Raw genomic sequence first — 21,356 nt, 5'->3', positions numbered from 1 at the left:
CAGACCCCGCTTGGCTACAGCTGCTTCCCACTGTCCCCCATGGACGGGGGCAGAGGGACTTCCCTGGGTGAGGCGGGGGCCTTGGGGCCAGGCCAGCAGGAAGCTGTACCCCAGGAGGGCCACATCATCCCACAGGCATGCCCCTGGAGGACCGAGCCGCCAGCGCCGCCCTCTCGGCCCGCCCGACCCAGTGGCGCTTCCCTTCCCACCCGAGTCCTCCCTGGCCGGAGCCCCTGCGGTCTGGCGGCCCTGCCGAGCTCAGCCCGGCAATGGCCGGGAAGTCCCTGGCTCCCCTCCTGGGGTCTGACGACCTTGCCTTCCGCCCCAGTCCCCGAGGTCAGCACACACCCTGCCGCCCCGCTGCTCACCTTCCCTCTGGGCTGTGTCCAGGAGGTCCCACGGGTCCCTGCGGCCCACACACGCCTCACTCACACGAGGGGGGCCTGGCCCTGGGCTCCCCTGGCCATGAGCCCGTCTGCTGAGTCACTCGTGTCTGGGAAGCTCCAAGGGCTTGCCTTTGGATGAGGCATCACACACTCACCAGTCCCTCTGCCCCCTGGCAGGGGACAGCTGTCCTGACTCACCCGGGCTGGGCCTAAGCTTCTCAAACTGGTGCCCACTGCAGCCCCCAGGCCCTGCTCCCCACCCCTGTGGCACAGCCAGAGCTCCCAGTGGGCACCGGGGGCTGTTCCAGGCACCTCCTGCGTCTGTGTGTCTGATGAGAACAGCCCAGTACCACGGCAACCCAGGTGGGCCCATTCGGCCTGGGGGAGCCCGGGCCTGGCCTCGGCCGCTGGGCTGGGCAGGGAGGAGGCAGCACTGGGCTGCTGGGACGGGATGGACATGAAGTGCCAGGACGGGCAGGCTGCAGGAGGGAGACAGTGCACAGCGTGCCCAGAAAGCTGCCTGCCACCTCCCCCACTGTAGGTCAGTGGTGTCTGCATTTGGTACCAGCCCCAGCCAGGTCACTGCAGCTGCACCCTCGAGGTCCTCCCCTTCCTCTTCCTGCCCTCTGGCTCAGGCTCTGCCCTTGTTCACCTGGGACCAGGCACCTATCTGACAAGTCAGTTCATTGGACCCAGGGAGAGGCCCTGCCGATATTGAAGACCCCATTGTGGAGGAAGACCAGCCCCCCCAGTGCTGTCCAGGTTGCAAAGGGACTGCCCAGCCCATAGAAGGTCCTCTGGCTCAGCCCTGATGACCCTGATCCTGGGTGTATGAACTTGACCCTTTCAGGGAAGTGTAGGCAAAGCAAGCTGGCAAGTGGGCAGGAGTCTTTGGAGCTGCCTCCCTAGCCTGGGAGAGTCAGGGCGCTCTGCTTCCAAGGAGGAGACCACCTGCGAGGGCAGGTTGTTCCCTGTGGGCACCAAACGTAAGCACAGCGCTTGGCACCTAGTCATCTGATGGTGGTAATGGTGACAGGAACAATGGTGGTGGTGATGGTGGTGGTGGTCATGGTGTTGACAGCAATGATGGTGGTGGAGATGGTCACAATGTTGACAGTGGTGATGGTGGTGGTGGTCATGGTGAGAGCGGTGGTGGTGGTAGTGGTGGTCATGGTGTTGACGGCAGTGATGGTGGTGGTGGTGGTCACAGTGTTGACAGCCGTGATGGTGCTAGTGGTAGTCATGGTGATGGTGGCAGTATGGTGATGATGGTATAGTGGTGATGGTGGTGGCAGTTGTGACAGCATTGGTATTGGAGTGTTGGTCGTGACGACTATGGTGATGTTGATGATGGTGATGGTCAGTTGTGTTGTGGTGTAGGTGTAGGTTGGGGGTTTTTGCAGTAACAGGGAGGGTGTCAATGCCAGGGCCTCTAAGACACAGGAGACCTGGGCCCTTGCCTGTGATCGTTAGGGATCTGTGTGGGCAGCTTTGTCTGCCGTTGACTTCTTGGATATTTTGGACTTTTGAAGACAAAAGGCCCCAGGAGAGTTTGGGGCCCTAAAGTCTCCCATGAAGTGCCCCTTGGCGGCAGGTGCTGTTCCTGCCCTAAGCCCAGGCTGTACCCTCAGAGCTGCCCCCAGCCTCACCCTTGCCCCTGTGTCCACAGCCAGCAGCCGTCTGATGGGGAGCTCCTCGGCCTCGTCGTTCATGGGCAGCTTCCTCACCAGCAGCCTGGGTTCGGCCACCTCCGCACACCCGAGCGGCCCCACCTCTGCCCCCTCTGAACAGGCCTACCACGGCTCCCACCCGGCCCCCTCCCAGATCTGGTTCTCCCACTCCCACGAAGGTAAGTCTGGCTTGCAGGCTTACCCCGGTGGCTGAGTGACTGAGCGGGGCCCCTGCCTGGTGAACTCTGGGGACGGGGGCAGCCTCCAGGTCGAGGAGCCCCCACCGGGAGGGAATATAACTGATTGGAAATAGGGGTGGGCCCTGTCAGGCAGTGTCCTGGCCAGATGTGGCTCCAGATGGAGGGAGAGGAAAACAGTGGGGGTGGGGGAGGGCTCCCGGGAGCTGAGGAAATGTGGAACACAGCTGGGCGGCTGGGCGCCTGGGCCGCGTCCTCCACATGGACTGTGCTCCCTCCCAGACTCAGGGAGACGTGCGTTCCAGATGTGCCAGCTGGGAGGGGCGGGAGGGAGCGCTGTCAACAGGCCACCCTGGGGGCCTGGTTCGGATGAGGCCTCCCGAGGGCCACAGGCCTGGCACGGAGCAGGCAAGCCAGAGATGCATGTCCATCTCTTGGTGGTCTGGCCCCTCAGGTCAGCCTCTTAAGGCCCCGGACACTCCTCGGCCTGCATCCTTTCCCAGGCTGGCACTGCCAGCCCAGCCCCCTGGTGTGATCTGGGTGGCAGTCCTCAGTCCCCACGTCCCTTGGCCCCCGTGGTTGCTGGCATCACCCCCCTTGGAGGAGGAAGGGTTAAGCCCTCTCGGGCGGCTGGCACACGGAGAGGTAATTGCAGCTGGCAGCGGGCACAGAGGGCTTCTGCTCCTGGCACTTGGCGCTGTTGTAACTCAATGACTGCCGAGCGTCGGCCGCCGTGTTTACAGAGCGGCAGACCCACACACCGTGCCCGCCGCCCGCCCGCCTTCCAGGCAGGGAGATTAGCACCCTGCGCTGCAGGAGTGAGGGAGAGGCTCTCTTCATGCTGCAAGAAAGGGGCTCTTTTCCAAACAGGACAGGTGACGAGTGAGGGACAGTTGTTAAAATAACCTGGGCTCGGCACACCAGAGTGCACATGTTGGCCAGGCGATAAGGAGCGCGCTGCTCTCCGTGGAGGGGCCTGGGTCGGGTCCCAGGCCCCAGGTGGGCAGACCGCCTCTGCCCTGTGCCCCCTGCCCTTGCACTAGCAAACCCTGTGCTGCCGGCAGAGAGAAGCTGCCCCAAGCCTGGCCGGGAGCACAGGATTCCTGGGGCCATGTGGGCGCTGCCCCCATACACACACACTCTTCCTCCCACCACAGTGAGCTGTCCTGCAGGCACAGGAGATCATGGAAGGGGGGAGGGAGGCCGAGAATGCAGGTGCCCTGGGAAAGTACCAGCAGCAGGGGCTGACTTGGTTTCCCCATCTTGCAGCAACAGCCCTGCTGGGGCCTGGGAGTGGCCGTGGCCCACACTCCGAATCCCAGGAGCGCCCCCAGGAGATGCGTTCCTCCTTCCCCTCTGCCCCACCCTTGGGAACTCCACCGTCAAGGAGGGCGGTTTGTGGTAGCACCACCTGCCCTGAGGCCTGGGAGAAGTGCCCCAGTCCAGCCCCTGGGGGCTGCCAGGAGAATGGGAGAGGCAGCCTGCAGACAGACAGGGCCCCCAAGAGCCCCCACCTCCTACTTCCCCTTTGCCAACGGCTGCCCTGGGTTGGGGGTTGCTTACTGCTGCCTGGCTGTGCCCCCACCTTGCCCTGGGGGGGTGCTCGCACCACTGCCCTGCCCTCCCCCCGTTGTGCCCTCTACCCCCTGACATGTCCATCTCCCTGACCAACCCCAGGATGTCCAGCTGGTGAGTGGGAGGCCAGCAGCCGGGTGGGTGGTCCCTTCCCCACACCCAGCTCCTTAGATTTGGGGTGGCCTCAGCAGGAGGGTGGGCCCACGGCCTGCAGCCCCGGGGCCAGTGGTCACCTGTCCATCCGGGAGCACAAAAGCCCCTTGGTACTTCCTCTGTTCCTGCTCTCACAGGGCCCCCGGTCTGGGGCAGGTGGAGGGTCAGGGACACAGGTGAGCAGAGGCAGGTGGCCTGATGTAGGGGCAGGGCCAGGGACCTCTGAGCACCCCCCAGCCACATCTTCAGTAAAGACTGTACGGGGGCAGCTCTCCCGGGGGGTGCACAAGACACTCGCTCAGGCTACCCCTCCACCTGCTCGTGCCCCAGCGGGTGACAGGGTGCTGCGTCGGCCACGGCAGGCACACCGACCGTGCTCGTGTGCCAGTGAGGCTGTGCCTCAGTTTATCCATCACCGCATCCCTTTCCTGCCTTTAGCCTGGCTGCCCGGCGGCCCAGCCGCGTGGTGGCCCAGCCGCGTGGTGGCTGCTGCTGCCGGGCCGGGAGCATGAGACCGGGGGGGCGTGGCAGTACGAGTGGCAGGCTGGCTGGCAGGCTGCCCTGGCCGCGTGCCCGGCTGCTCGTTTGATAGGGTGCCAGCTGGCTCCCGCGTGCCGGGGCCTGCTCCTCTGCCGTGTGTGTGCGGGGAGGGGGCGCAGCGGGCCGGGGGCACGCGAGTGGCTGAGGATGGGGGCCGCCAGGCCCAGTGGGCTGTCTGGGCGGCCGCTCAAGCAGCCAAGTCAACCCAGGGAGGCAGGTGCCCGGCACAGCCTGCTTTCCCGCTCCCCAGTCCAGGGCCACCCAGGGCCCCTAGACGGATCCTGTCTCCAGGGCAGGAAGGCCAGGGCGGGCAGGGAAGTGGGCCTCCCAGCCAGCGGGCAGCACCCCTGCCTCTGCGGACCAGCCCCCATCTGCAGGGCAGGCCCTGGAGGGGTGGGGCTTCCTGCCTCCTGCCGCGGCAGCCAGCCGGAGGAAGGCCCAGAACATCTGGCCTAGGGAGAGCCCCCCCCCGCAGCTCTTGCAGGATGAGGGTCCCGCCAGAGGCTGGACTTTCCTGCCGGAGCTGGTTTGGGAAGGGGTGGGCGGCGGAAGTGGCTCTGGACAGAGGTGAACGGAGTGGCAGCCAGCCTGTCCTGGGTGGGTCAGAGTGGGGGTGGGGCACAGCACAGCCGGTCCTGTTGTCAGCCCACAGGTCCCCTCCCCCACCCCACCCCCAGCTGCTTGTCCAGACCACCCACAGGGCCGATGAAAGGGGATTTGTTCTTGGGGGCTCAGCTGGGGAGGGGGTTCAGCTGCTGCAGCTCCACAGCCAGGCTACTTGTGGTCTCTCGTGCCACCTGGAGGGGGAGCCGCTGCCAGCACCGGCCACATGCCAGCGCCGGCCGCCTGCCTGGCCAGCCTCTTTGTCAGAGCCGCCCTGCTCGGCCGTCCTGCCTCTATCCAGGGCTGGACTGGCAGGGCACGGGGTGCGCTGAGGCTGCAGATGCTCCTTGCTGCTCCAGGGCCCCCAGTGTCCCCTCAGGTATCCCTGCCCCTCTGTGAGTGACACCACTCAGTGGACACCACTCAGTGTCCATGCCTCTGTGTGACCCCCAGGCCCTCGGCTCCTCCAGCTCCCCACCCGTGTCCCTGCTGCTCCTACCTCAGCCAGCCTCCCTTTGGGGCCCTAGCCTCTGTCTGTGTTCTGTTTGACAAATCGGGGAGATTCCCTCCTAACGGCTGGACCGGGCCCTTCATTCTCGCAGTGTGGCCATGCCTGGCAGAGGGAGTAAACCGTTGCTCAGAGGTGCTGGAGTGGGGCACAGCCTGCGGGCTGGGGGCCCCAAGAAATCTGGGGCTGTGGGGGCCACAAGCCACCTGCCGGCCCTGGTGGGGATGAAGGGGGCTGTGTGGGATGTTCAGTCAGGACACAGTGACCCTGACTATGCTGGACCCCTCTCCTGGGGCTCCTGGCCTGGGCAGGCTCCCGGGGCCAACCCTGGTCCCAGAAAAGACCCCCCTGCCCTGCTCGGGGCACCACTCACTTTTCCCACTCCCCTGTGCCACCTTGATTTTCGCCCTGCTGTGACACCATTTTAAAGGTGGGAAAACTGAGGCATAAGAAGGTGCTGTGACAGGATTTGAGACCAGTCATAACGGCCTCTCCCTGGCCTCCCTCCCGAGCCTCCTGTGTTGGGGTAAGGGTCCTATTCTCTCTCTGCCTGCACCGTGGGACTTGGCCATGCTCTAGCTGTGGGGACCAGGGTGCTGTGGCATGTGCCCTGAGGCACCCAGGCAGCCGGGAGCCTTGTGCCCAGCAAGAGCTGCTGCACCACCAAGCCTCACTTGTCCCATCTGTAGACTGAACTGACCAGGATGGCCGTTTGGTCCAATAGGACACACAGCCAAAGCCTTGCAAGGCAGGCTTGGAGCACCACCCCATGTCATGCCTGTGGTCCTAGGTCTCAGGGCTCCCAGATGTGAAGACTTACATGTGTCCAGGGGCCACGTCCCACTCGGGGTGGAGGCCACGGAGGCTGGTGGCAGAAGTGGACGGGAGGTCTGGGGGGGGCAGTTGCTTTACTGCAGAACTCCCTGGTGGCCAAGCCGTGGTCTGGGGTGTCCTCGAGACTGGGGGTCACAGCCAGGTTGCTCCTGGCCCTAAGCTTCTGGCTTGAGGCCTGCGGCCCGGGCTGCCCTCCCTCCCAGCCCCTCGACTCCCCTCTGACGGGCATTAGCTCTGTGTGGCCAGAGGCTGACTCCTCCCTTGCCTTGTGTGCCAGGAGCCCTGGGACCGTCCGGGACTGGCCGGGGTCCAGGGCAGGCTGCCCGTGGCTTTTGTTGCAGCGCAGTGGCGGGAGCCTGGCACCTTCCCTGGCCTTCAGCCTGTCCTCTTGGCCTGGAAGTGCTTGCCAGGACTAGCACCCTGGGGTGGTTGCAGGTCCATGAGTGGACACAGGGCACCTGAAACAGGTAGGCCAGCATCAGTAGAGGGCCTGCAACACCCAAACCAGATGGAATCAGCAAGTGGGTATGGAACTAGATGGGTGGGGAGCACCCCAACCAGGGAAGATGGGGGTCAGTGGGTGGGTGTGGAGCACCCACATTAGGTGAGAACAGAACACTGAACCAGGTGGGCTGAGGGGTCAGGAGGTGGAGCTGGGGGGGTCACCTGAGTCAGGTGGGCTGGGGGGTCAGGAGGTGGAGCTGGGGGGTCACCTGAGTCAGGTGGGCTGGGGGGTCAGGAGGTGCAGCTGGGGGGTCAGGAGGTACAGCTGGGGGGTCAGGAGGTGGAGCTGGGGGGGTCTTAGGATTCAGTGATCAGAAATCAGCATGAAACCTACACTCAGCCCTGAACCCCAGTCCCCACTGTGGAAGTGCTGGGTGGTCACACTGTGAGGGTCCAGCCTCCAAAGTCCCAGGAAGCCCAGAGGGAGTGGCCAAGAGCCCTGTGGTGGGTGGTCCTTCCTGAGGGCTGCCCTTGGAAGCTCAGTCTGGACCCTGCCTGCCTGCCTGGCTTGATAGGCTGTGGGCAGAAGCAGGGGGACCTGGGGGGGGGGGGCTGCTGCATGCCAGCTCTCTGCAGATACTAAAGCAGGGATGGCAGGCCCAGCACACCTGATGCTGCCCCTCCCGTGCCGTGGCAGACATTGCGAGTCAAGCGCAGCACAGTGGGTGCAGCCCCAGAATCCTTTCTTAACCCAGCACTGTGGTCAGCCTCAGTGAATGGCCTTGTGCCCTGCAGTTGAAAGCCATTGCCACCCTGAGTGATGGGTGTCACATGGGAAAGGGCCAGCACCGAGTTCATGTGTGGCCCTGGTCCGGGGTTCCTGGCCTGGCACGTGTATCAGTTCTCTGGACACACCGTGCGTGGACCTCAGGTTTTCACTTGTCAGTTGAGGTTCATCTTGTCTCCAGCCTCATGGGGTGTGAGGTCTAGGGAAGGGACTTCGTGATGTGCCCAGAAGGAGGGCTGGCACTGAGAGCCCTACCCTGGGGCTGGGATGTGCCACCCAGCCTCCTGGCTCTCCAGCCTGGCCTTGTCTGCCGTCATCCTGGCACCCCTTGCTTCCCCAGAGCCCAGTGTTCACCCCGAGGATGGCATTCCCTGGCCCCAGCACCCCTGCTCCTGGTCCCCGACAGCTGCTTCAAGTCGTAAAAATCATTTTTCAAATTTTCTCCTTCAATTCAGAGAGTGCAGTGTGGTCGGGAGAAAGAAAGGGGCCCTATGACGGTGGGATTGGGGATGACACTGCCCTCTTCTTCCTCTCCTGCGCCCTGCCGTGGGCCCCCACCACTTTGGCCTTCATCCTCACACCCCCAGCTGTACCCCCGTCCTACCTCCAGCCCCAGCCCAGCCCCAGCTGCATCTTCTGGGGGTGGGAGCTGGCCAAAGCTTTGGGGTTTGGGACCCCTGGTAGATCCCCAACCCCAATACCCGCTCCCTGGCCGGATGGCCACCAGCTGGGATCAGAAGTGGGGCCCAGGGCCGTCTGCCCCCACACTGCCCCAAGAGGGCGGAGCTTCAGAAGGCTCCCACCCCCAGCTGCTGGATCGCTGCTCCCCTCCAGGGTGGTGGGCAGGGTCTGGCCCTCCCAGGGTCGCGGGGCCTGCACCTGGGCAGCAGTGTCTGGACGGGAGGGCTTTACAGACTCCTGTTTACCAAAATGAGGCCCCATAAAGCATTTCACAGCAGCTGATTACAGGAGACAGCTGGGGCGGTTTAGCCGACCCCCCCACCCACCCACACACAGGCCACACCTCCCCCCAACTCTGTCAAGTCTTCCAGGAGCTGAAGTTAATCTAGCAAACATCTGCCCCAGATGTGTCTCCACACTCAGCAGGCTGTTGGCCTGACGCAGCCCCACCACCCAGACTCTGCCCTCCATGTGGTGCAGGCGGGGACGATGTGGTCGGACCCCTCACACCCTGCCCAGTGCCCCTGGTCCTCCTTGGAGAGGGTTCTGGTCACTTCCTGCCAATCGTGACCTGGGACTTGTTCGCACGAAGCTTCCACGGGGTTCCCCTTCTAGGCCAGAGAATGGAGCAGGGTAATGGGGCAGAGGGGTGGCCCACCACTGCTGAGGAGCCCACCAGGAGAGGACTAAGTACCCCATTCAGACTGGGGAGCCCCCCGGGTATCAGGGCCTTGTCCCCCTGGCCCATCTGGTCATTTCCTGTTGCAACCTCTGTCCTGAGGCTCCTCGGCTCCGGACATCCAAGCTGAGGTCCAGGCATTGCCCCGGCCCGACCCCTCAGTGCTCACGGTGGAGCCCAGGGCTGCCTTGCCTCGTTCACCATCAGAGACCTGGCTCCGGGGGGCGTGTCCCACTCATCCTCCGCCCCAGCAGTGTGAGGATCCAGGCACCAGCCAGGGCCCTGGGCTCCCTGAGGATGTAACCCAGGAGCAGGGACCGAGCCTCTGGGCGCCTACGCTGTGTGGAGTCCTGGATCCTGCCTGCTAGCCGGCTGCGGGCAGGCGGTCCTCAGACTGTTCCACAGAAACCTCTTCCCAATGCTGAGGTTGCCCTGACACACTGGAGGGATCTGTGATAAAGGAATTTGGGGAACAGTGAAACTAGAGAATCAGTCAAGGTTCTCTGCTGTGAGGCTCACCAGGGACACCGCTGCAACGGTCTGAGGGGTCTGGACACCCCCCAGCTGGTGGCTCACCGCTCCCCTCATCCAGGGGGTGGCTGTGATGGTGCTCAGATACACCCTGGACCCGTCGGGGTGCAGAGAGTGGCAGGCACCATCACCCACTCAGACTCAGGCGGTTCAGGGACACTGAGTGGATAGCACTGCTGTGTGTCTCCTCCCTGCACGTGACCTCAGGTCCAGTGGGGATCCTGGGAGCCCTGGTCCTGGTGGGATCTAGTGGGAGGCTGGGGCTGGGGTGAGACATGTAGGGGCAGAAGCTGGAGCGAGAGTGGGGAGGGCAAGGTGTCCAGGTGTCTGAGCCACGGGCTCACCATGCACACACACCCCAACAGTCGCCGGCCTGCATTGTCCTTTGATAGGCAGCAGAGGGGCGACCAGGACTCCTGCTTGGCCTCGGAGTATGGGGGGCCCTAGGGCTGCCCTGCCCCTCATGCACCCACAGCTATCAGTCACACCCACAGGACAGCATCCCCGCCACTGCAGTTGGATGGTGCTCCAGGCCACAGACAAATGCCGCAGCTCTAAGAATACCCGACCCGGCTGGCCAGGGTAGACCCAGCTCAGCCCCACTGTGGGGAGCCCTCACCCCTAATGAACAATGCAGTGTCAGAGGCGGATGAGGAAAAGCCCAGCACCCCACTCCTCCCCATGCCCTCCCAGCTGCCCTCATTGGTGGCAGTGAGCAGGGTGGGACTGGCCGGCCACCAGCAGGCAAGGGCGGTGGACCCCGTGGGCTGGGACTGATGAAACAGTCCCCAGAGGGAGCCACCCCTCCCTGTGAGTCCTAGCAGGGAAGGACCTCCGCTGAGAAGCTGGCCTTCTAGGTGGCTCTGGGCACCCCAGCAGAACCCTCCCACTGTGCCCAGACCAGGAAGCCTGGGTGGTCCCCATCCATCAATCAGTCCTGTCTGTCCTGTACGTCCTCACCCCCCCGGGGCAGGGAGGAGCATTATCCCAGGTGGCTGACAGCCCTGGGGCCAGGGCCACAGATGGGCCAGCCCCAGGGTGTTCGCATTCCTGGGCTTGCCCAGGCTGAGTTCTGGCTGCCTGCAGGGACAGACCTGCGGGCCTGCGGACGGTCTGGAGGCCAATGCAGGGTTGGACCTCCATGCTGGGGACCAGCTCCCCATGGTGGAGAGACAGCAGCTGGCAGTGTTCGAGCCTATGGTGGGGCACAGACGCTGTCACACCCCACGCTCTGCCCAGGGAGGGCAGGGGCCCCAGGCTGCCCCTGGGGACAGGCAGGCACCCCATGCTCCTCCCACGGAGTCTTCCGTCCCCTGCACCCCACATTCCCCAGCCCATGTCCATGCTGTCTTGGAGGGTGGTGAAAGGCTCCCTCCCAGGCCATCAGCAGTTCAATTTGTGCTGCACGAGGGAGGGTGTTAGTGGAGTCAGTTAGTATGAGGTATTGATGGGTTGATTTCCCACTAGTGGGTGCAGGCCACCTCCACAGGGAGTAGTCCTGGGCCTGCAGCCCCCACTTCCCTGGGGTCAGGGCTGTGGGCCAGAGGTGGCTGGGAGCCGCCCAACAGCAGTCCCCTTGTCTCTCCAGCTCCAGGGTACCCCAGATTTTCAGGGAGTCTGGCATCCACCTTCCTACCCATGAGCCACTTGGATCACCATGGAAACAGCAATGTCCTCTATGGGCAGCATCGTTTCTATGGAGCCCAGAAAGGCAAGTGGCAGAGTGAGGACCAGTGGGGGCGTGGCCTGGGGCGGTAGGCGTGGTGAGGGGAGGGGCAATGTGTGTCAAAGTGGTGTGTGGCTCAGAAGGGGCCTGGGGCATCCTAGTGGGGTGAGGTGGGGTGGAACTGGGCACCTGCCAGGGCCCAAGTGGGGCAGCCAGCCCAGAACCCTCCCTGCTAAGGCTAGGCCCAGCTGGGCTCTAGCTGGAGGAGAGGATGGGCCTCACTTTCAGCCCTGGCAGACTTCAACTTGCTGTCAAGGACCAAGACCAAGGGTAGGCTGAAGTCACAGCATCTTCCAAGCCTCCCATTCAGGAGGAAGCAGTGGGAGATAGGCCGGCCCCTGGAGGGGTTGTCAGTCCCCCTCCCCCTACACTGGCTGGGCCCTCAGCAGGGGGAAGAGGCCGCCAGATGGGACAGGCAGAGGCAGAGGGTGTCCTGCAAAGCCCCAGCAGAACCCCAACAGGTTAAGGAGGGTGTCCGAAGGGTTTCAGGAAAGGAAAGGGACTCCAGTGAGCCCGTGTCCTCAAGGTGGCCGTGGGGACTCCAGTGGGGAGATTTCAGGGTCCAGCGATGAGGGATCCCAGAGTCTATGTCTCAGGCCTCCTGACTTCTCCCCCACACCCGTGACCTTGGCCCTGCAATAGCCTATGGGCAAGCTCAGTTCCTCCTTGTCTTGGTCCAGGATGAGCCCAAAAAGTTCTGCCAGGGGTAGGAGGGCATCCTGGCCACTGCAGGAAAACCAAATCTCGCCTGGCCCTTGGAGGCAGGCTGGCCCCCATGATCCTACATCAGTCCAGGGTGGCCATGCAGCTGTTTTGACAGCGTGTGTCAAGGGTGGGCAGGTGGCTGGTCCCAGCCGCGCGGGCAGCGGTGGTGGCAGGTGGCAGCGGGCGACCGCTCGGGTTTCACAATATTGTGGTGGAGGCTCGTCCAAGAACATTATTTAGGTTTGGAAATTGAGCTAATTAGGTTGGCCAGCCCCCCGCCCGCCCCCTGCCCCTGGTTTTTAATTAGCAGGAAATTGACAAGGAATTTACATGACTAAGCACAGTTTTACAAGTTCTAAATGTTTCTTTTGTGTCCCACCCTCCCCCAGTCCCTCAGTCCTTGGCCGGCAGGCCCCACCCCCTGCTGCCTGGGCCCCCAGCTGTACACAGGGCGGGGCTGGCCCCCAGGGTCCCCAAGGCTAGCTGGCGGGTGTCCCCAGGGCTGAGGAGAGTACAGAGCAGCCCCCACTCTGGTAGGAAAGGAGCCCCGGTACACAGGGCGCCCAGCAGCTGAGTGGGCAGGAGCCGCTGGGCGCTGGGTGGAACCAAATACCACCGGTGGGGCAGGGACAGATGCGGCCACCCCTCGGTGCCCAGGACTAAGTTCCTGTCTCATCTCCTTTTGTTAAATGACTCCTGGTGGCAAGGCCTGAATCACCAGGGTTAAGAGGTCGGGTGAGCTACCTGGCTTTTTATGTGCACTCACTGTGGGGTGAGCAGGTCCCCCAGAGCCCAACCTCCCCTCCGGCTGGGCCCCTGAGCCTGTGAGTGTGTGTGCTGTGTCCATGTGAATGCGGTGTGTGCATGCGTGTGTTGTATGTATGTGCGTGGAGGGGAAGGTACCTGACGCCAGTTCTCTCCCTTCACAAATCCTCTGAGGTGGGCCTCCCCCTAAGCTCAAGGCCCGGAATACCTCAAGGGTGCAGACCCTGGGCCAGGCAGGGGGAGCCCAAGTGAACAGGGGCAGTGGTCATGCTGTTTGCAGCTGCCAGCCAGAGGGAGGGCAGTAGCCCCAGGAGGGTGCCGGCTGAGGTGGAGAGCGAGTGGGGCCACAGTGTCTGAGCCCTCCAGCCCTGCTGGGGGCCGGGGGCTTCTGTGACCTGGGCTCTCTTGGCACACAGATAACTTCTACCTGCGCAACCTGCCCCCCCAGCCCACCCTCCTGCCCACCAACCATAACTTCCCTGGCGTGGCCCGAGCCGCCCCCAGCCACCCCGTCGGCTCCTGCAGCCGCGAGCGGGGCGAGGCCGGACCACTGCCCAAGGGCTCCAAGGAGTTCGACCGCTTCCTCATGGGCAAAGGCCTGGGCAAGGAGAAGGCTGTCAAGGTGGCCGACGGCAAGGAGCGGCCAGTGGCGGCCGAGGAGGACGGCGGCAAGGAGCGACACAGGCTGGTGCTGCCCATGCCGGCTGACGGGCACTGCCCAGACGGCGCTGGGCCCCGGGCGGCCTGCGAGGGCCGCGCCAAGCACCTGGCCGCCTGCCTCCTCAACACCAAGGTGCTCAACGGTGACATGGGCAAGACCCCGATGGCCAGCTGCACAGGGGGCATGCTGGTGCGGCCCGGTGCGGGCACGGCAGCTCCCGGGCGCTGTGCCAAAGAGGCGGCGGGACCCCCGGAGCCAGGACCAGCCTTCAGTGAGTGCCTGGAGCGACGGCAGATACTGCACCACACGGTGTCCTACACGGTGCCCTCCGGCCTGCCCACTGGGCCACCCCCGCCCCTCAGCACCGCCCCCAGCTCCTTCCCCTGCTTACAGCTCCACGCCGGCCCTGACGGGCTCTGCCCGCTGCAGGACAAAGCCCCCCGGGACCTGAAGGCCAGCGGGCCCACCTTTGTGCCTTCCGTGGGACACCTGTCTGACAAGAGCCGTTCTTACCAGACTGCCGAGGCCTGTGCCGTGGCCAGCGAGGGCAAGGACCGGCACCTGGACGGGGTCGCCGAGCACGCCGCGTCCTATGGTGTCGCCTATGCCCACCTGAAGGCCGAGGGCAAGGGCGAACGGCGGACAGGCAGCTTTGAGGCCGCCCTCAACCCCAGGCTCAAGGGCCTGGAGTACCTCAACAGTGCAGGTCCTGAGGTCTCCTTCCCAGGCCTCCCCAAGGGCGGCCTGGACAAAAACAGCTACTTGGAGCTGCCTGCCCCCACGCAGGAGTGCCCCCACCCAAGTCACCAGGACCCGTTGGGTGGGAAGATCGGGCAGGCCTGCTGCACTTCGGAGAAAGCTGCTGGCAAGGAGGCCCCCTCGGTCGCCCCCGGGGCCCAGAAAGTGGCCCGCATCCGGCACCAGCAGCACTTGGTGGCCCCCGAGGGAGACCCAGGGTGCAGCGGGGCCGAGGGCAAGCGCAAGTCCCTGGAGCTGGCGGCCCTGGGTTACGGTGGGCCCCACCTGCCACCGTGGAGTGTGCAGGCCGGCCAGGGTGCCGCCATGGCTGTCGGTGAGGAGCGCAAGGGCGGCGCCTACCTGGACCCCTTTGGCGGCAGCCTACAGCCGTCAGCCCTCCTGTCCCAGGAGCTTTCCGCCCCACCGGACGAGGTCTCGGCCATGAAGAACCTGCTCAAGTACAGCAGCCAGGCCCTGGTCGTGGGCCAGAAGGCACCCTTTGTGGGCCTGGGCGGCCTGAAGGCCAGCTGCGTCCAGCAAGAAGCCAAGTTCCTGGCCCCCAAGGGCCCGGGCCAGGCCCAGAGCGAGGTGGAGAGGCCCGACTGTGCCCGAAGCCGTGAACATGATGCCCCACACGGCGATGGGGAGGTGCGGCAGCCACCGGTGGGCATCGCCGTGGCCTTGGCCAGGCAGAAGGACACTGTGAGCCGGCCTGAGAACAGCTATAGCGGCAGCGCTGGGCGGCAGGGCAGAGCGGCCCCTGCCTTCAAGGGTGAGTGGGGCCCCTGTGTGGGGCGGCCGAGCGGAAGCCCTCACCTGCTGCCCTGTGCCTGCACTCAGCCCCCCCTTCCAAGCCCTCCAGGGCCAGAAGACCCCACCTTGGTCTGGCCTCCTGCAAAGCTTGCAACAAGGGCACCACTTGCTCCAACCCTTGGGCCCAGGCACCCCAATTCTCGCTCCCTCTTCCCAGCCCACGCAGCCGGTGGGGGCCCTCGCTCCATGCACGTGCTGGACCTGGAGGCCGAGGAGGAGCGGACACAGCTGTGCGAGGACCGCCTGGGACTGGCCGGCCGCGAGCTGCTGCTTCAGTAAGACCTGGGTACCGTGGCCAGCAGGGGGTACGCAGGGCTCAGCCCCTTGGCTCCTTTGTTCAACCTGGGGGGGCTCAGGCTGGTTGGCGTCAGGGCCCCTGAGCAGACTCTGGGGAGACCCCACACCGAGGCCTTTTCCCGGGTTGTGCTCCACGTGGGGGAGGGTGGTTCTGCAGGGTGCACTGAAGCCCACCTGAGCCCGGGATCTCCGTGGGACGTGTCTGGGGTCCATGGCTGTGGGTGGGGTGGGAGCAACACAGATGCTGCCTGAACCGTGCTCTCACAGGGACAACAAAGAACTGGTGGAGTTCGCCCGGACACACCCGTCGGGCAGCTGCCCTGGAGACCTGGGTGCCCACCTTGTGATTGCCGGCGGCCCCTCTCTACAGAACAGCCAGCTGGGCGGGGACTCGGCCCCTCACCCGCACCCTACCCACCCGCCCTGGCTGCCCCGCACCCGCAGCCCCTCCCTATGGATGGGGGGACATTCCTACGGTCAGTGCTCGGCAGGTGGGCGGGGCCGGGCCGGGGCCTCCGTCCTGCCAGGGAAGCCCCTGACCACTTGCCCTCTGTCTCCCTAGGCCTTGGGCACCCTGCCCTGCACCAGAACCTGCCCCCTGGCTTCCCTGCCTCGGTGCCCGGCCCCATGCCCCCCGTCTTCCCCCTCTCCCAGGACACCCCTGCGCAGCTTGTCATCCTGCCCTCAGAACCTGCATCCCACGCTGCCCCCCACGCACTTGGTAAGGGGCCTCCAGGGCCGGGCAAGTTTGCATCAGACAGTGCGGTGAGCTAGTCTGTGCTGGGCATCTGATCCCTGTTGGAGAGGAGGGAGTGAGGCTGGTGCCCGGTGGGGTCAGTGCGGTGGGCGAGGCTGTGGGGACAGGGCGGGTGCTGGGGTGCGGGAGGGGCTCTGGGCACTGGGCTGACTGCTCCTCTGCCAACTGCAGCTGATGTCATGGACCAGGCTTCACTGTGGCCCCCCATGTATGGGGGCCGGGGCCCCACCTCACACATGCAGCACCCTGGCCAGCTCCCCGTGTACTCTCGCTCCGGGTTCCTGCCGCAACAGGAGCTGTACCCCGTGCAGCACCAGCCCCAGCAGCCACCACCGCAGCAACGGGTCGCCCAGGCCCTGGAGTGGCAGCGGCACGCCCAGTTCCAGGTACTGGCCTGGCCCTGGGGAGACGCCCACCAGGTGCGAGGGCCGGCACGTGGCGGGGGGGCGACCAAGCCATCTCACCTCTCCCCACCCATAGCGGAAGCCGGAGGAACACCCCTCGGAGCTGGAGGGACCTGGCCCTGAGAAGGCCCAGAAGTCCACCCACAAGCCAGTTGCCTTAACCCCCACCGCCAAGGGCGCCTCCCCGCCAGCTGCTGCGGGCCCCAAGCTCTCTCTCTGCTGCCACTCCCCAACCCTGCAGCCCCCCACGGCCTGTCCCACTCCACCGCCGCCGCTGCCGCCACGGCCCAGCGCCCCGTGCACTTTATCCGTCTTGCCCTGTGTCGGCGCATCCACCAGCAGCCCTGGGCCCCGCTCTACGGTGTCCAGAGCTGAGGACAAGGGCGCGGAGGGCCAGCGGCCCCAGGATGCCCTCAAGGTCCTGGAACCAGGTGGGTCTGGGGCAGGGGCTGAGCCGTCTCCCGGACTCCACTCCACTCCAGTCCTCCTGAGCCCTCTGTGGGACCGAGCGGGATCTGGGGGGGCTGCCCTTTAGCCCTAGTCAGTGTGCAGACCAAGACCACCCCTCTTCCTCCTCCTGCGTCCCTCTCCACTTCTCCTTGTTGATCTGTGGGGAAGACATGGCCCAGCCGACTCCTTCCCAGCCCTGGGCAGACAGGACAGGACGAAGGTCAGACCCAGCCACACGCACAGGACACCTGGCACGGGGCCTGTCCCCGGCTGAGAGTCCTGGCAGAGGAGGGCAGGGGCCCCCCAGTGGCCGCTGAGGTGGAGGGTCCTGGGCCTGCCCCTCCTGGCCTGCCGTGGCCTCAGCCAGCCGCCCTTGGCACACAGTCCTCTCCCGGACAGGCTGTTTAATTCTCTGAGCTGGGCTGAGTGTTTACTCTGGAAATCCGTGTGGCGAACATAAAACCAATCCCAGGGTCACAGTAAGGAGCAGAGCCAACAGAGGTGGTGTTTTGTTTTGTTTTGTTTTAATTGCAGCTAATGGGTCATCAGGCCTCTGACTCACTGCTGGCTCATTCTGGTTCAGGGGAAACCCCCATTCACGAATTGGGTCTTTAAAAGAGCCCCCTTTCCTGGTTAGCCACACCGTGCCTGAGGCTCAACAGCCCCATGAAAAAGGTCCTGGGCTGACTGGGGACTAGGAGGCCTGGCTGGGTGTCCCCTTCTGCACAGAGTATCAGCCTTATTGACCCCCTCCAAGTAAAGTGCCCCTCACTGCTACCATGTAGGGAGATGCAGGGAGTCCCTGAGGGATGTGAGACCCCCTCCCACTCCCCAGGGTGAGGGCTCCCCTCCCACTGTCCCACTCTCGCCTGACGCCACCCCCTCTTTTGCAGCCCTGCCCCCCGGATATCCGCGCCCCCCTGCCTGCGTGGGCTTCTCCTCTGCCCACCCTGCCCACGTGTGTTCTTCTGACCTCGCGGACCCTGAAACTATGCAAACCGCCCCCCCCAGGGCCCAGCCTGAGCCGACGAGGGCCTTCCCACCTGGGGAACCGTCCCCCTGCGCCCCTGCGAGCCTGGAGGAGCCTGGGTTGCTCTTGGGAGCCAGAGACACTGAGGGCCCCGCCACCACACCCCACCCCGCCAAGCGGGCACCTGCAGGGAAGGCAGCGGACCCCAGCCCACTTGAGGGGCTAGAAGAACTGCAGTGTGGGGCCCTCACCAAGGGCGGGCGCTCCCAGGCCGCTGGCCAGGCTCATTCTACTCAGGGAGGGGCACAAGAGGAGAGGACAGAGGAGGACAGCAGGGAGGAGGTGGCACAGGGACCCTTGTTGGCGGCTGCCACCCAGGCCTTGGAGCAGCGGCCGTGGAGCCCTGGTGCCCGGGGTGAAGATGAGGAGGGGGAGCGGGTGGAGGAGGGGGAAGAGGTCACCGAGGAGGGGCACACAGGGGAGGACTGGACCTGCCTGGACAATGGCCACCTGCCCAGGGTGCTGCCCAGCCTGGATGCCCTCGTGGCCGCCACCATCCACCTGGGGGACCTCCCCAGACTCAGCCCACTGCACCCTCAGGCCCCGGCTGCCCCGGAGCCCCCCAGTGCCAGCCCCCCATCCCGAAGCTCAGGAATTCACGGGATTGTCCTGCTCAGCGAGCTGGCCGACCTGGAGACCCAGAGACAGAGGAGTGAGCACGCTCTGGGAGGTATCTCTCCATCCCCCACCTCCCTGCCCATTACCCTGGAACCCCGAGGTCCTAAAGCTGGACCTGCGGCCTGGCCCAGGGCTGGATAGTGGCCCTGGCCCAGCTCCATTATGGCCACGGTGTGGCGGGCACAGGGATGCCTTGCCCTGGTGCCCTTCCTGGCCAGTGGCTGGGGCAGCTGGCTGCTGCCCCAGGGGGACCCCTGCTCCATCCTGCTGCCCCTTGTCAGTGGGGGGTCAGTTCCAGGTTTGTCTCACATGGATCCACCCTAAGCCCTGAGCTGGCCACAGGGCCAGAGCTGAGGAGGGGCAGAGCCTGTGGAGGGGCGTGGCTGAGGGGGAGGGGCGTGGCTAGGGGGAGGCTCCTGAGGGGCAGGGAGGAGGGGGGCCCACCCAGTGCCAGGAGACAGTTCCTTGATGGTGGGTGACCTTAGAGAAGGGTGGAGAGACCAACAAGAGCTGCCTGTGAGGGGGGCTCAGTGCTGCCCCAGACTCGAGTCAAGGCCCACAGAGGGGAGGGAAGCGGAGAGCACAGCCTGTGTCCCGCATCCTGCACTCAGACCCTGTCCTTCCAGACAGCAGGTGCTCGGCACCTGGCCCTGGGCTTGGAGGGCCTTCATCTCAGAGTTGGGGAGAGGCCTGAGGCTGTGATATGTGGGTACCTAGGCCACAGGGCCCTTGTAGCCCTGATGCCACCATCCCAGGGGTGGAGGCCGGGAAGCTAACCTGCTGGACCAAGTGTTCCAGGGCTTTCTCCGCCCCCAGCCCCTACCCCAAGGACCCGCGGTGCCAGGTGTGCCGGCCAGCAGGTCTGTCTGAGGTCACGTCCCTAGGACGTCCCTCCTCTCAACCCCGGGGGCTCCCCCAGCTCCCAACAGTGGCCCAGCACCCTTTGGTAGAAACCCCCACCCTCCCTGACTCCTGGCCAGGCCTTGGCAGAGACATTAATGGGAATGTCCCCCCAGAGCCCCTGGTGTGTTTCCCCCCGCATAAGGCTCTCTTGCCGCCAGCCCCCACTGACATCTTTTCTGCCTCATGGAGGTAGTGTGTGATCTTGTACAGTTAATTTCCCTGAAGGCCAGGTATCTGCAAGGCTGCCTGTCTCTGCTTGGCCATCAGCCATGACCGGGGCCGGAGAGGCTCCTGGGCGGGGTGAGTCCCAAGTGAGCCCTGCTCCTGGGTTGGGACTTTGCAACAAGCCCCCAGTCGGACCCCCAAAAGGCCTCACTTGGGAAGGCAATTAGGGAGAGGTGGATGGGGGGCAAGGCGGTGATAGGGCAAGAGGCCGGTGGCTGCTGCGGGTGTGGGCACTGCTGGACACCTCTTGTTCACTGAATGAACACTGCCTGACCTGAGTGGGTTTTGGCACAGCCTGGGCAGGTGCCCCCACCCGCTCCAGGGCCCCAGGCCTGTGTCCTGATTCCCGAGTGGGTCTGTGCAGCTGCCCAGATCCGGATCTTCCTCCTGTTGGGAAGGAGTGCAGTGACCGCTTTGTCTGAAGTTAATGAGGAGCGGGCCCCATTCCTGGCAGTTTCTCCCAGTGAACAGCAGGAGGGAAAGGCAGACCAATGGAGTCCCAGAGGTTGGGCTGGCCTCTGTCCTCCTCCCGCAGAGCTGGTGGGGCAGGCCCTATCTGGAGCCCTGGGAGGGGCTGGGGTCTTGAGCCCAGGCTGTGTGGTTCCAAGCTATAACCAAGCCCATCCTCACTGCCCAGCCGCCACAGGCCTCTTGGCTGGGGGTCTTGGGTTTGCCCCACATACACCCTGGGCTCAAGTCCAGCGGCCTGCCCAGCCTCCGGACCTCTTGCCCAGGGGTCCAGCTGGGCCCTCACCCCAGCTGCCCAGGGAAGGAGGGTCCGGCGGGTCTCCAGCCAGGCACACTTGTCCACAGTGGGGCCTGCCCTCAGGGACCTTTTCAGCCTGAACTTGCTGGAGGAGCCTCTAGGGGGCGTGGTGTCTGCCTGGGTCCCTGGCCACTCTCCCAGGACACAGACCACAGTGACAGTGGCCCCCAGGGGATATGGACACTCTGGGGGACTTAGAGCTGAAATAGGACTGTGCAGAGGACAGCCAGGGGCTGTCTCCAGGGTGGAGGGTCTCCATGGTGTCTGTTGTTGAACTGTTACAGTTCTCCCTGGGCTCTCTTCAGTGTCGGGTGTGCAGTGCGTCAGTGCGGACTTGTGGGTTCTCCCTCTCTTGAGCTGATGACAGCTGGGCACTGCCCTGGTTTATTGTGATGGCCCGGTTGTCCCCAGGGCTGGCCGGGGGGCCCTGCAACTGGTGTGGAGTCCTGCTCTGCTCCGTACTGTTTGACTGTTGGTGAAATGGACAGAACACAAAATGTGTTCTTGTGACCGTTTTGAGTGCCCGGCTCAGTGACCTTAATCCCATCCACCTGTTGAACCATCACCACTGTGCGTTTACCTGCCCACTGGCACCCGGCCTCGTCAGGCCCTGCTCTCTGTCCCGTGCGTTTGTCTGCTCTGAGTGTCGCGTTTAAGTGGGGCCAGGCAGCTTCTGGTGTTTTCTGTCTGACTTTCTTCACTCAGCATCTGTCTCTCTGTCTGTCTCTCTCTGTTTCTCTGTTTCTCTCTCCCTTTCTCTCGGTCTCTTTCATATCTGTGTGTGTATATATATATGTGTATGTATGTATATGTATGGGAGCTCTGGTAGCATAGTGCCTAAGGCACTTGACTGCTAACCAGAAGGTTGGCAGTTCAAACCCACCAGCCACTCCTCGGAAGGAAGATGGGG

General features: G+C 64.5%; 1 protein-coding gene across 1 annotated transcript in view; it reads left to right on the top strand.

The window, feature by feature from the left end:
- Positions 1–2,069: 2,069 nt before the first annotated feature.
- The window catches only part of BAHCC1 (BAH domain and coiled-coil containing 1), a 34,785-nt gene continuing 15,498 nt past the window's right edge, over positions 2,070–21,356 (top strand). Inside the window, 9 exon segments of the mRNA XM_042783557.1 lie at positions 2,070–2,235; positions 11,177–11,299; positions 13,201–14,955; positions 15,163–15,271; positions 15,561–15,769; positions 15,856–16,014; positions 16,222–16,436; positions 16,531–16,885; positions 17,798–18,604. Of these exon segments, the coding sequence (XP_042639491.1) occupies positions 2,070–2,235; positions 11,177–11,299; positions 13,201–14,955; positions 15,163–15,271; positions 15,561–15,769; positions 15,856–16,014; positions 16,222–16,436; positions 16,531–16,885; positions 17,798–18,604 (3,898 nt within the window).

The sequence above is a fragment of the Orycteropus afer genome, unplaced genomic scaffold (genome assembly GCF_000298275.1).
Source record: "Orycteropus afer afer isolate SDZICR_OR568_19922 unplaced genomic scaffold, OryAfe1.0 scaffold00018, whole genome shotgun sequence".
Lineage (NCBI taxonomy): Eukaryota > Metazoa > Chordata > Mammalia > Tubulidentata > Orycteropodidae > Orycteropus > Orycteropus afer.
This window is presented reverse-complemented; position numbering and strand designations above follow the sequence as displayed.